Source organism: Bos javanicus, chromosome 10 (genome assembly GCF_032452875.1).
Source record: "Bos javanicus breed banteng chromosome 10, ARS-OSU_banteng_1.0, whole genome shotgun sequence".
Classification (NCBI taxonomy): domain Eukaryota; kingdom Metazoa; phylum Chordata; class Mammalia; order Artiodactyla; family Bovidae; genus Bos; species Bos javanicus.
The window spans coordinates 15,117,575-15,131,092 of NC_083877.1; the positions used below are offsets into that span (position 1 = coordinate 15,117,575).

At 52.1% G+C, this 13,518-nt stretch overlaps 1 protein-coding gene across 2 annotated transcripts in view; it reads right to left on the reverse strand.

Moving 5' to 3' along the window:
* Positions 1-5,720: 5,720 nt before the first annotated feature.
* The window catches only part of ITGA11 (integrin subunit alpha 11), a 132,082-nt gene continuing 124,284 nt past the window's right edge, over positions 5,721-13,518 (reverse strand). The window contains exons 25-30 of one of the 2 annotated variants that reach the window (XM_061430184.1): positions 12,837-12,950; positions 12,576-12,662; positions 10,663-10,773; positions 10,472-10,567; positions 6,709-6,822; positions 5,721-6,041 (exon numbers count right to left, since the gene is read on the reverse strand). In XM_061430184.1, the coding sequence (XP_061286168.1) occupies positions 5,970-6,041; positions 6,709-6,822; positions 10,472-10,567; positions 10,663-10,773; positions 12,576-12,662; positions 12,837-12,950 (594 nt within the window). In that variant the 3' untranslated portion in view covers positions 5,721-5,969. Of the gene's footprint in view, positions 6,042-6,708; positions 6,823-10,471; positions 10,568-10,662; positions 10,774-11,162; positions 11,363-12,575; positions 12,663-12,836; positions 12,951-13,518 lie in introns of those variants that run through there. The other variant, XM_061430185.1, reaches the window with a different exon arrangement.

Below are 13,518 nucleotides of genomic sequence, written 5' to 3' on the forward strand. Positions count from 1 at the left end.
TCCGAGGTCTCGCAAGGCCCAAGTGTCAGAGCCTGGGGCAGGCTTGGGGCTTCTTGACCCACTGACCCGTGCTCTTTCACTGCAAGACCAACACACCAGTGCCAGAGAAGCTCACCTTAGGATTTCTGCCGGATCTTTGCTGGGCAGCAGTATCGACTGGACTGCAGAAATCAGACAAATTCTAAAGCATCTCTCTTCTTTTTTTTTCCTCTGTGTTTCAAGTAATGTCTGCTGTATTAAAGTAACAGATGCCCAGATAAAAGAAAATGCTGGCAGGAATATATTTCGTCAGGTACTTGATCTATAAAACTTCAGTATGAGATAAAAACTTCAGGTGGCTCACAAAATCTTGGCTTTTGGGCAAGCTTAGACAAAATTATTTGTTCTAATTTGCCTGTGCTTGGTAAATCTGGTGTGCTCAGTTCATCCGGAGAGCAGGACTGGGGTTTGCTCTGGCCCTAACCAACGGAAAAAACTCAGGAATTGGGGCTTATCCAGCATCTACCGTGTGTCAGCACTGTGTTAGGGGTGTTATAGGCATAGGACGTATAGGGATGTTCTATACCACGTACAAGGACTATGGTCCTTAAATGGGCCATGTGGACCTTATGGACAATAAGGACTATGGTCTCTGCCCATGATCATCTTTTTGTCCAGCTAGATGCCCCTATTTGAATCCGATTTTCTATTTTTCCTCAAATTTTAATTTATTTTTATCTGGCAACAAATTTTAATTTTAAAAGTTTACGATGTTACTTTGGAACTCTGGCTTGGGCCACCTTCTGAAAATGTTTCAGAAAACTTTACCATCATCATTTTTAGTATAGTGCCGGGGAGATAGGGACGAAGAACATGCGCAGCTGACAGAAAGGATGAGTCCTTAAGCAGTGGTTCCCCCGGCTTCTTTAAAAACATTTTTCTGCTCATACCCTGCTTTGAGCCTCGTGTGTTTGCTAGGTACATTTTAGCCTGTATCTTCTTGAACAGTTTCAGAGGCCAAGTGCCAGGCTTCTCACCCTCCCTACTCCGGCGAAGCTCCTCTGTTCCGGTTTCAGCTTCTGTGTGGAACATGCTGCCCTACTTTAGCGCGATGTCAAAGCTAGTGGAAGAGACAGTGACACAAAAGCACTCTGCAGATTTAATGTGGTCGATTGAGCTTGACTGTCCTTTGAGAGGGATCTAGTTGACAATAATAGTAATATAAGGATAACTTGGGTTTGTTTTTTTTTTAATGGTAAGAAGTAGTGCAGAATAAAGGGCAATGTGACACTAGTTGAAGATGAAACAAAGGCCAGTGTGGTGAAGACAGGGCCACTCACTGCTAATGGCTGCATTAAGTCAACCACCCAAGGCGCGTGTGGTGGAGAAACCGGCCACTTCATGTTTGGGGTGAGGCGTGGTTGCAGCGAGTCATTCTGCCAGAAAAGAAGCATGATTAAGCCAGCTGTGTCAATTACAGGCTGCCTGGCATCTTGGGGCTTAAAGCCAAAAGTCTAATGTCTTATTTTGGGAGAATACGGATGCTAAGAGCTCTTGAATGTTGGTGGAGAGAGCAGCTGGTGTTTTGAAGACCTGAAGACCTTAGGTCTCCTGGAAGTGCCCCCATATTTCCCAGAAAAGTTAATTCTCCTCCCTGTCTTTCGTGTTTATGCTAGCACCTTGCCCCCTTCACCCTGATACCCATCTTGTTAAGAAATACCAACTTCCTTAACAAAAGGAAAATCCAGAAACTCCACTGGTTAACTGGAAGGATGCTCCTTGAGGGTTTTTACCAATGACTACTACCACTTTGATCGGCTCAAGGGCAGGTAAAAAAGGCCCTGATGCCAGAAACTGACATTAAAGTCTGGAGAAGACCAGTATCTTATGGTTCTATAAGTTTAATGTGCTTAAAATGACCTTACAAGAATTGGATCTTGAGATCTGGGGTAGTTGGCTGTAGTTCTGATGTAGGTGGCTCTGGGACCCCACTTGGAGAAGCTCAGCTCTGGATTGATACCATTAAGAGGCATACCTTGCCCTCCGAGCTTGCATGCCCATACCATCTGATGCCAGAAAGAAGCCACATTCTTACCTGGATTTCTCCTCTCTTGGCTGGCCAAAACTGAGGGACAGCATACTTGAGGTCCACGTCCCCACAGAACACCAGTCAAGGCATGAGGGCCTGAGGCCGCTCTCAGAGCTACCCAAGGGCTGCTCCTGAGTTCCTGGATTTTCTTGTCCTCCTGTATGGGGTCTGACCATGTCAGAACCAACAGGGAGGCCCCCCAGGACATTGTGCACATCTCAAGTTCATAACTTGGTTGGAGGTCCTTTCCTTCTACTAGAGGTGAGTCTAGAATTGAAGAAGCCCTGACAATGTGAAGAGCGAATTCTAAAACCACCTGCAGTTGGTAATTGGGTGTGCAGAGTCAGACCTCGCCCCAGGTGTGTTTTCCGCCTGCGCACTTGCGTGCTATAGAATGGCTTTAGTACCACGAAGCCAGATGGGCTGATAATGCTTTTAAAAGACTGAACCCTTTTAAAGCTGGTTATGCATCATGTTCACACTCTTGAGTTCAAGCCTTAGTTTCACCATAAATAATTACTCTCGACTACCAGATAGAGCATTGCTAATAACTCCCCAAATGAACCATAATATGAATTTTCATGTTGATTTGCAGTTGCATTTTGGACTGCTTGCCACCATGCCAAGAATGCTTCAGAGACTGCTATTCATCTCCCCACCCCCAGACATTGGCAAATGTGCCCCCAACTCCTCTAAGAGGCCCTTTGGGTCTCTGAGGACCCCTGGTGATCTCCTGTAGGAAATTACACTCTGGAGACTTGCTGGAATGAGAAAGTCTTTCAAACTGCAGGCTGGAGTCAAGTAAAGTTGAACAGCATTACCATGATGGCACAGTTCCCTGTATGCAGCATGGAAGGTCACGTGTGCCCGTTAACCCCTTATTTCATGTTTTCTAGCCTATATATTCACGGGCACATTGGAGTCGCTAGGGGAACTCAGACAAACGATGCCCTGGCCCCTCTCCCAGCTGACTAAATCTGACCCCCATGGGTGGGCCCTTTGCACAGGCAGCATGTAAAGCTCTCAGGTGATTGTACTGTGCAGTGGGGCTTGAGAAGCACTGCTCTAGCGTGAGGCTTTGTCCCTGTTAAGTATATCTTCCCTGCTTGTCCCACCAGCACTCTTAAGGGCAGTCGTGCCTTAAGATACTTACACCCCACAGCAAATGATTTCAGAAAGAGAGAACTGCTAAGATAGAGAAGACGAGAGCAGCACAGTGTGAGGGCTGAAGGCCCTGAAGATTCAGACAAGCCTCCCACTTTTTCTACCTTTTGACCCTTTAGCTGTTCTTTGCCTCAGGTAGCGGGGGGCATGGAGGGACTGTGACATCCCAGAGATACACATGGCCTCTGAGTCCAGGGGTTGCAATTCAGTGACTTCTGGGCTGCATCTGATCTATTGATAGATTGTGTGGCCTGTGGTGTGACAGCACAAGGCAGATTTTTTAAATGTGAATGCCAGTTTCCAAAAGGTTTCATATGAAAGCATTCTCAGTCGATGGTGTTCTACAGAAGACTTGCTACCAAACAATGCACTTTTGGGTGTGGGGTCATACTCCACTTATGAGGGTGATGACTCAAATGAAGTATGATTTTTAAATGCTACCTTCTGATTTTGGTTTCACCATTTGAGGAAAAAATATTCCCATGACAAATCAGAAGTGACTGCATATCAATTCCTTCTACCTCTTCAGATCAAACCCTTCTACGGCTGGGTGAGAGTGACAGTGTGGCTTGAGGGACACCAGTCCTGAAATTAGTCTGGAATTTGCTGTGGAACCAGGGGCTCGCTCTTAACTTCTCTGGTTCTGAGTGTCCTCCTATATGGGGGAAAGGGACCAAATAATTTCTGAGATTCTCCTGGTTTCTTGGGATTCCAGTGGCATGAGAATAGCAAGGTGAGGAAACTGGAAGTCAGGGTCTGAAAATCGGCCCTGAGATGTCAGCCTAGAGAAATCTGGGAGAAAAGAGAGGGAACGAAGGGGTAGAAGCTATAGGGATATGTGCTTTCAACCATCTACACTGGCTAAAGAACAGTGGGCGTGGGAGGGAGGGAGGACCCCATTACTGAGCTGCCCACCCCAGACAGGTGGCCCTGGCAGGGGATGCTGTAGTGAGCGAGGAGTGGACACGCCCCTTCCTGACAGGAGCCCCTCATCCGCCTCTCGTTGTCAGAGCGCAGCTCGCTAGGACATGTTCTGCCCACAAAAGGATGGCAGCCTCTTGGTTGTTTTTAAACACTGTATTTTTAAAATTTTCTTAAAAATATTTACGACAGTAAAGGTCGTACTGTGTGTCAGGGGACAGATGCCTTTGATGGATCCCCTTTCATTCCTACCTCAAAACCAGGTCAAGGCATAAATTATTCGGCTGGGCACCAGGTGTGCCTCTTGTCCTCGGGGCCCCATCACTGGTGGGTCCACTTGTCCCAGGGGCTGGCCGATCAGATATTTGCCACCAAGGTTGCACAGGCTCCCGAGGTCCCCGCACTGGCTTTATCCAGTACGTTCCGTGGAGAACCCCTCAGCACTGGTCCAGCGCTTCTCCCGGGTATGGGTGATGGGTGAGCAGAAGGGAGGAATTGGAGGTGGGGTTGGTGGCGGGGTATGTGTGTGTGTGTGTAGGGACAGGGTGATGCCGGGAGGGTGTGTGTGTGTGTGTAGAGGAAGGGGGTGATGCAGGGAGGGTGTGTGTGTGTGTGTGTGTGTGTGTGTGTGTGTGTGTAGGTAGGGCATGATGCAGAGAGAGTGTGTGTGTGTGAGAGACAAGGAGAGGTGGGAGGCTGTGTGTGTATGTGTATAGGGAGGGGGTGATGCAGGGAGGGTGTATGTGTATGTGTGTGTGTGTGTAGAGGGAGGGGATAATGCAGGGAGGGTGTGTGTGTGTGTGTGTGTGTGTGTGTGTAGGGAGGGGGTGATGCAGAGTGTGTGTGTGTGAGAGACAAGGAGGGGTGGGAGGCTGTGTATGTGTGTGTATGTGTATAGGGAGGGGGTGATGCAGGGAGGGCCCCCCACCCCTGCCCCCAGCCTGCAGCCATTGCATCCGGACAGGCTGTGGGGAAGGTGAAGTGAGAACGTGGAGCCCTGGGGACTGCATCATCCACAGGCTTCCGCCAAGCACCCAGGAACAACAAAAGCAGCGGGAGGGGCGGCAGCTGCAGGCCCGGGGCTGCTGTGAGCACCGTGGGGGGTGGGGTGTGGGTGTCAGTCAGGTGAACGCAGGTGGGGGCTGGGGAAGAGCCCACCCGCACCCTCCTCTCGGTTCTCCTAGGTCCCAGCTGCCTGTCCATCACAGTCTCTGCCTCCAGAGTCTGTCTTCATCCTGGCCAGCAGCTGTCACCACTGGGGCCCTCACTCAGGGGGCACTCCAGGGACCTATCTCCGGCTAGGAAGGGGTGAGGTGACTCGGGAGCTGTGGGCAGCGCAGGGATGGGGGGACAGCGCAGGATGCAGATCCGCTGTCCCACTGGGATCCCCTGCAACTACAGGTCCGGAGAAGGCAGAATGCGTTGGCATTTGTAGTCTCCTCTCCGGGTTTCTTCTGAGGATGGGGTGATGACGACTTCCTAGCACCTTAGTGGTGGGGGTGGCAATGCCTCTGCACAGCCTGGGGGTGACTTTGGGGTGTACCTCGGGGGTGTGTGTGTGTGTGTGTGTGTGTGTGTGTGTGTCCCTCTAAGTCCCTAGGGACCTGTGTTGGAGGTGCTGCGGCTCCCAGTAGGACAGTCCCTCTGAAAACTGACTCGAGTTCCTTTCAGAGGGAGCAGACTCAGTCTTTCAGGAGATGAGGTCAAGTGCAAAGTGAGCCGGTGTCCTCTCCACCCCAGCTCGGTGGGCTCCGGGCCTGCACACTGCCTGGGCCCGCATGCTGGCCCCCATCCACTCACAGCCTCCTCAGGAGCCTCACTCCAGCACTTTGGGTGTGGGGTCCAGGCCAGGCTCCCTCCTGCGCTTGGCACTTTTAAAGAAGCCGAGCTGTGGGGAGACGAAGAAATGTCAGGGGTGGGCAGGTGGGCAAGGCCTGTCTCCCCTCCCTCCACTTACCCTCCTGAGGCTGCTTTCCTCAGAAGCGTTCCCTGAATGCCTCCGCTGCTCACACTGAGTACCCCCCACCAACTGCCAGGCTGGCCAAGGGGCCTCTTCATTGGTGACACGGAGGCTGGAACCAAGCGGATGGAGCCTATGTCCAGAGGCAAGCATTGCTGTTTGATGCTGCCCGAGTCACTACCGCTCTCTGGGCCCCCTCTCACCTTATCTCGAATAGGAGGAGGTTGAGACTGGGGCTTCTTAACTCGAGACTCAGGGAAAAAGAAAGGCTTCTAAGGAATTTCTTAACAGCCTGACATTAAATTGGAGAAATTCTGTGGTTGTGTGTGCTTGCTTTTTTTCTGATCAGAGGAAGGCTAGCTTTCATCAGGGACCCAGAAGGGGACCCACAAAAGGGCTGGAGCCACAGGTTGAGTGCCCTCTGGTGGCCCATCTGCCCGCTGTGGTGAGGAGCCCGCAGAGTTCTGGGGAGGAGGCTGGGCGGGCCCCAGCTCCCATGTCGAGGAGCATGTGGGCACTGGCCACACAGCTCAGAGGCTGGGGCCCCAGGCCGGGACAGCCAGGGTGCTGCCCCACCCTTCCGCAGGGCTCTCACCTTCCAGAGCGCCAGGACCAGCAGGGCCAGCAGCAGGAGGCCCCCCAGGGTGCTGCCCACGATGATCCAGATGGGGACCTGCGAGTCTTCTTGCTTGGAGATCTCAAACGTGATCTGCAAGGGGAGGGGTGGGGCCGTGTCAACAGACTACTGTCCTGGGGCCCTGGGCGGGCGGCAGCCTGGGGCAGGGCAGGAGGGCAGGAGACAGCTGGCAGCTGGTGGGAGAGCTGCGTCCCCTTCCCCAGGAAGACACTGCAGGGGTGGGCGGCACACAGCCTGCTGAGCGGCCTCAGAGCCCCCCGCCCCAGCACGGCGGACCCCTGACTTAAGTGACCAGGCGATCCCACCTTCTCTCCGAGACACATTCTGCTTCTGCTTCTCTCTGCCTGGATCCTCCTCCTTCTACATGGGCTACTGTTTCTTGCTTTGTTTGCTGCTGCTTCCTAAATGCTGGTGTGTCCCATGGCTCTGCCCTTGGACATCTTTTTAAAATTAATTTTTATTGGAGTGTAGTTGCTTTACAGTCTTGTGTTAGTTTCGGATCTACAGCAGAGTGAGTCAGCTCTAGGTGTACATATATCCCCTCTGTTTTGGATTTCCTTCAGCACAGAGCATTGAGTAGAACTTCTTGGGCTATACCACAGATTCTCGTCAGTTATCTATTTTATACATAGTATCAGCAGTATATATATGTCAATTCCAATCTCCCGATTCATCCCATCTCCCTCTCTGTGGACCTCTTCTTTATCTCCAGTCACTCCGGGACTCTCCCTCAGAGCTGCCTTCTGAAGTAGGTGCAGTGGGCACAGTGGTGAGGGCCCACAGTGCTTCTGAAGGCTCAGACAGTAAAGAATCTGCCTGCGGTGCAGGAGACCAAAGTTCAGTCCCTGGGTCAGGAAGATCCCCCTGGAGAAGGGGATGGCAACCACTCCAGAATTCTTGCCTGGAGAATTCCATGGACCGAGGAGCCTGGCGAGCTACAGTCCATGGGGTCACAAAGAGTTGGACACGACTGAGTGACTAACTCACAGTGCTTTTAGGGGCCCACAAAAATGTTCTAATTTCCTTTAAAGTTAGAATCAAAAGATGATTATAATCTTGCCTGGATTTTATTTGTCTTTATACAGACCAAGTCATAAAATAATCATTTTTTTCCCCCTGTTTTTGGAGAAAAGCCCTGAAAGCAAAAGTGCCCAGGGCCATGAAAGCCCTAACACAGTTCTGGGGAAGGCCGTAACCATCTTCACGCCAGCTGATGCATTCATGTTTCTACCTTCTACCTGGACTCTCCACTGCACTCTTTTTTTTTAAACTATTTTTGTTTGTGTTTGTTTTTAGGCCATGCCACACAGGCTATAGTCCAGGGATCGCAAGAGTTGGACATGACTTAGTGACTAAACCACCACCACCACACAGCCTATGGGATCTTAGTTCCCCGATCAGGGATCAAACTTGGGCCCCCTGCATTAGGAGCTTGGGTTCTTAACTACTGGGCCAGCAGGGAAGACCTTCCACTGTGCTCCTGACTCATATCCGTCGGTCCACGTGGTCCTCACACAAACTCCTGATCTCATTCCTCAGCCTGTTCCTGGAAGCCAGAGGCAGGGGGTGTATGCTCTGTTCTGCTGGGTTCCCCAGGCTTCCCATCTCACTCAGAGAGAAAATTAGAATCCTCGTCCTGGCCTGCAAGGCCCTGCGCCCTCTGGCCCTTTGAATCTTTGCAGCCTCATCTCCTGCTCCGTCCCTTGCTCTCAACTCCGCCACCTGGCTGCCAGCAAGCCCAGCACTGCGCCTGCTGCTGGGACTCTCACCTCCATTCCTTCTGCTGGCAGAGCTCCACCACGAGACACCATTGTGCTGCTCCCGGTCTCTCTCCCTTTATGCAGTGGCTCCCCCAGGTTTACTGTATAAAACAGCACTACCTCCTCTCCACCGTTATGCGTCTGCGTTTTTCTGGGCAGAGCTTATCACCACTGATATTGAACTTATGTTCACTGCCTCTTCCCCCACCCCAGTCCAGAGGGTCAGCTCCAGGGAGAGCAGGGGCTTGTCTGTTTTGCTTGCTGCTCTATCACCAGTGTGTGGAACAGGGCCTGCCCAGAGCAGGAGCTCAGTCACCTCGCTGAAAGCCTGAATGAATGCACCCCTTGACAGCATGGCAGCAGAGCCCGGCTTGGCCCCTGACTCCCCTTCTGCCCTACCTTACACAGCCTCCGTGTCCATATCTGGAAAGTGGCCATGGGGACGTCCCTCAGAGCCATGAGGGATGATCAGGGAACACGGCATACGGTCAGGGCTCCACCCACAGCAGGTCCCGTCTAGCTTTTTCCACCCTTGAAGGCTGGCACCTTGCTCAGCCAAGCCACCAGGGGCTTAAGTGGGGGGTGACTGGGTTTCTAAGAGAAGCGAGGCATCCAGAGTATAAGAGGGGTTTCGGAGGGTGGGGGGTGGGAGTGGAAGGAGAAGTCATAAACTAGTAAATGACAAATGAACTGGTGTGGAGAGTGAGGTCGTTACTTGTGTGGTGTCCGCACCACACTTCTCACTTGATTGCCTGGGAAATTCCCGCATGTCTCCCGAGATTCAGATCAAGTGGACTATCTCCAGAAAGCCCTCCTGGACATGCCCTGCTCTGACCTGGGCTCACCCTCAAACTGCACCCACACTTTGTTGGCCTCATTTATCTGTGGTGGAGGCTGAGAAACAGCAGGAAAACCCGACAAAATGCTGCAGAAGGAACAAGTAAAACTGCTCCCGGGGTGTTTGCCTGACTGCTGCTCCTGGGCTTCTGCCTGGGCTCCCTCTTGGCCTGGCACACCTCTACACTGTTTGGGATTGATGTTGGTGACTTGTTAAGGTCTGGCTTCCTGACCCAGCGTATTTTGCTCTCCAGCATCTCCTGGGATGGGGCTGGGGATTCACTGGACACCCGGGATAGAAGGCTCACCCAGAGCCCAGACCACAGTTCAGGGACGTGGCCAGTGGAGGGCAGCAGAGTCCCATGCCTGAGATGCCCAGCTCCTAGAGCTGCTGCTGCTACTGCTAAGTCACTTCAGTTGTGTCCGACTCTGTGTGACCCCATAGACGGCAGCCCACCAGGCTCCCCCATCCCTGGGATTCTCCAGGCAAGAACACACCCACCTTCGTTTCAAGACCCAATTTCTCATTTTCCCAGGAGCACCGCCTGGATCTTCGCTCCTTTCCTGGACCCTGATTCAAGCCGGTCTGATCTATAACAATCTGGCTTTACTCAATTAAAAAAGAGTCCCAATACAGAGACTTTTCCCATCCCTTGGTCTTCACAATTTCAGTTTGCAACCACCTTCATTAATTAGATCTGAGCTGAGGATGGATGAGGAGGGGAGGACTCGCTGGCCATTCTAGGCTGCCAGTTTGCCAAGACCCAGCCTTGCTGCCCTGAGGCAGGAGGCAGGCAGCCTGGACCGCGCTTGTGCTTCCTCTAGTGTAAAGTACGCAGGTGTCCCACCTTCCTCTGCCTCCGGGGAGCTGTGGAGGTATAGAGCTTGGTGCCCCCCACCCCCCAGGTACAGGGTGATGAATGCCTATTTCTGGTCCCCTCTTCCTACTTTTGTCCCAACGGCCTGTTTGTCTCTATTTCCCCTCTCCTCTGATGTTGCACCAACTGCGGCAGGCCTGTCCGTCTCTCTCCTGCAGGGGGAGTAGGGAAACTTTAAGCGAAGGGATGACCCTTCCCCAAGCTGGCCTGGCACGAGCCCAGGTCTGTAGGGTTCCAAGTGCTCACCTGGCGGCTGGGATCCTCCTCGCGGAAGATGAATGGGCTGTGGAACTGCCTCTGCAAGGCGGCGTGGACCGTGATTCTCATCAGCTTGTACTTGAGCTGTGTAATCAGAGGCCTTGTCAGGAGCTGGCCCCTCCCTTGGAGAGACTCCCTAGCACCCCTCTCCTCCAGCCTGGCCCTGGAGCTCTACTTACTGCTTTTAAGGACCTCAACCACAGGTTCCCCAGCAGATGGAAATTGATTTCCTGGTTGGGGGCCAGCCTCACGTTGCAGTTGATGGAGACTACATCAGAGTTGCTGTGATTCTGAAAGAGGAGGGTCTCTGGGTGAGCAGGGGCTTGGCCACCAGAGAGATGGCTCAGCTGCTCAGCTTGACCAAGTGGGGTTTTGCTCCTGGGGAAGGGTGACAGAGGACAGGGGACAAGGAAGGAGGTGAGGGGTGGAGGCCACAGGGGCTGGGGCTGCCGAGGCTGGCTGGAGGACAAGGTAAGGACAGTATTAATGTATCGGATGCTCCATTTGAAGTTATGCATAATTGGATGTATTCCAGGAACAGAACTTTAGGTCAGCATTAGAGAGCCTATAAATGTCATCCCCCTACAAACACATTAAAGGGAAAGTGATACATTACTTTAACAGATGCAGTAACTTTAAGCACTTACACTTTAACTTTAAGCATTTTATGAAATCCAACTTCTGTTTGTGATTAAAAAAAAAAAAAAAAACTACCAGGGAACTTCCTGAATCTGAATAAGGGTGCTTATTAAAAAAAAAAAAAAAAAAAAAAACTACATCAAGTATTACATTTCACAATGAAAAACTAAAAATAATTCCTTTAAATGCAGAATCAAGACAAGATGGTCATCATTTCTGTTTAGCATTGCCCTGGAGCTCCTAGACAGAGGAATAAGAAAAACAATTTAAAAGGATTGAATGGTAAAACTAAAACTATTATTACTTGCAGATGACACTATCCTAATACAAAACCCAAACAAATCATCAAATAATTAGGATTTATTAGGTTAAACTCATTTGTGTGGCTCTCTTGCAGCCACCTCACCCCACCCACGTCTGTCTTCAGTACCGTGCACTACACTCCAAAGACGCTTTGTTTGGGGAAATCAAATGAAAACAGAGAAGATTTTTATTTGGGTAAGGAGTCATGAAAGCATGCTCAGAAATTGGTGCGTGGGGCAGAGGTAGCCCCGGGAACAGAAACCTGGACCCTAGCAGGTGTCCTGGGAGGACCCTGGGCGTTGACATTGGCTTCCGTTTCAGGCTTCCCAGATGGCACTAAAGGTAAAGAACCTGCCTGCCAACGCACAAGGGTCAAGACTTGAGTGTTTGATCCCTGGGTCAGGAAGATCCCTTGCAGGAGGAAATGACAACCCCCTCTAGTATCCTTGTCAGGAAAATTCTGTGGACAGAGGAGCCTGGCAGGCTACAGTTCATGGGGTCACAAAGTCGGACACGACTGAGCTACTAAGCACAGCCTTCTATCTCTGGGGACAGGGAGGCCCCGGCTGATACGATCAGTGCTTCCAGTACAAGCCCCATGGGGTCTGGCCTCTGTTACGCTGTTCCGTCTCGGCTCCTTCCTCCTTCCTCTGTTTGTCCGTATCCTACTAACCCTTTTAGGCACAGGGCAAGTCCATGATCTCTGTTCACTTTTTTTTTTTTAATTTGGTTGCACTGAGCCTTAGTTACGGCACACGGAATGTTGCAGCATGGAGGAGCTTTTCAGCTGTGGCATGTGCGAACTAGTTCCCTGACCAGGGGTCGAATCTGGGCCCCCTGTATTCGGAATGCAGAGTCTTAGCCACTGGACCACCAGGGAAGGCCCCCTGCTCCTCTTATTCAAGGTTGTCCGCTTCTCTGCCCCTCACTCAACAGGTCTCCCAGCCTCCACCCCTGGCTTCTTTACACTCAACCCGGTGTCTCCCCTGAGATGTGAGCCCACTAAGGATACGAAGTATCTTTTCTGTTTCCTCTTGGTTTGAGGCTGGGACATAGAGAGGCTTCGATAAGCTCCTGTGGACAAACTACTGGTCGAGGAGCTCAGGCAGCCCCTCTCCTCGTCCGGGGCTCCTGGCATGGGGACGCTCACCAGCTGTGGGGTGCGACTCAAGTCCTCCTCCGTCGGGGCACGCCGGTACTCGGTGCTGTTCCCCCAGATGTTACAGGACGTGTTCACCTGCACGAGGAAACAGGCAGCCAGCCTCACACCAGCCCTGGCAGACTCGGCAGCCTGAACAGTCCTCTCTCCCTTCTGCCCAGGGAAGGCCCAGCCGGCCCTGGGCCTGGGGAAGGAGCACACCTAGTGGTCTGCTTGTCCCCTACCCACACCGGCCCCCCGGGGTGTGGGTACCTGGTCAGTGAGGAAGTCCCTCAGCAGCAGTAGCCGGTTGCCGCCCCTGGTGGCGATGGGAATGGTGATCTTCATCGTCACCCCATGGATGGGAAACAAGCCCAAGTTTTGGATCTGTGGCCCGAGAAGGGGAGGTGTCAGTACATCCAGCAGTGGTTGGGTGGTGGGGGACAAGATCCACGGGGGTGAGCCCCCCAACCCCAGCCAGGCCTGAGAAACAAGTTCCTTCAAGCTCCCTGGCCCTTTCACTGTGGATGCTCTAAAGCTCTTCCAGACCTTGGCTGGGGGCTGCAGGAAGGAAACCGAATGGAAGCTGAAAGGGATGGGCTCCTGGAGGCTGAGGACCGCCACTGGGGGCCATGAGGCTGAGAGCAAGGGTTACTTCCCCTTTTCACCCTCGTTTGGGTGTCGCCCTGAACAGAGGTCTGGGTGGAGATGGTGACAGCAACTCCTTTACTATGAGAGAGAATCATTAATGGATGTAATGATTACATTCTGATGCAGGATGTAAATAGTGTGCATTGGTGCACATTCTAGCTGCGATGCATTCAGCGTCAGTTCAGTTCAGTTCAGTCACTTGTCGTGTCTGACTTTTTGCTACCCCATGGACTGTAGCACGCCAGGCCTCCCTGTCCATCACCAATTCCCGGAGTTTACTCAAACTCATGTCCATTGACGGAGA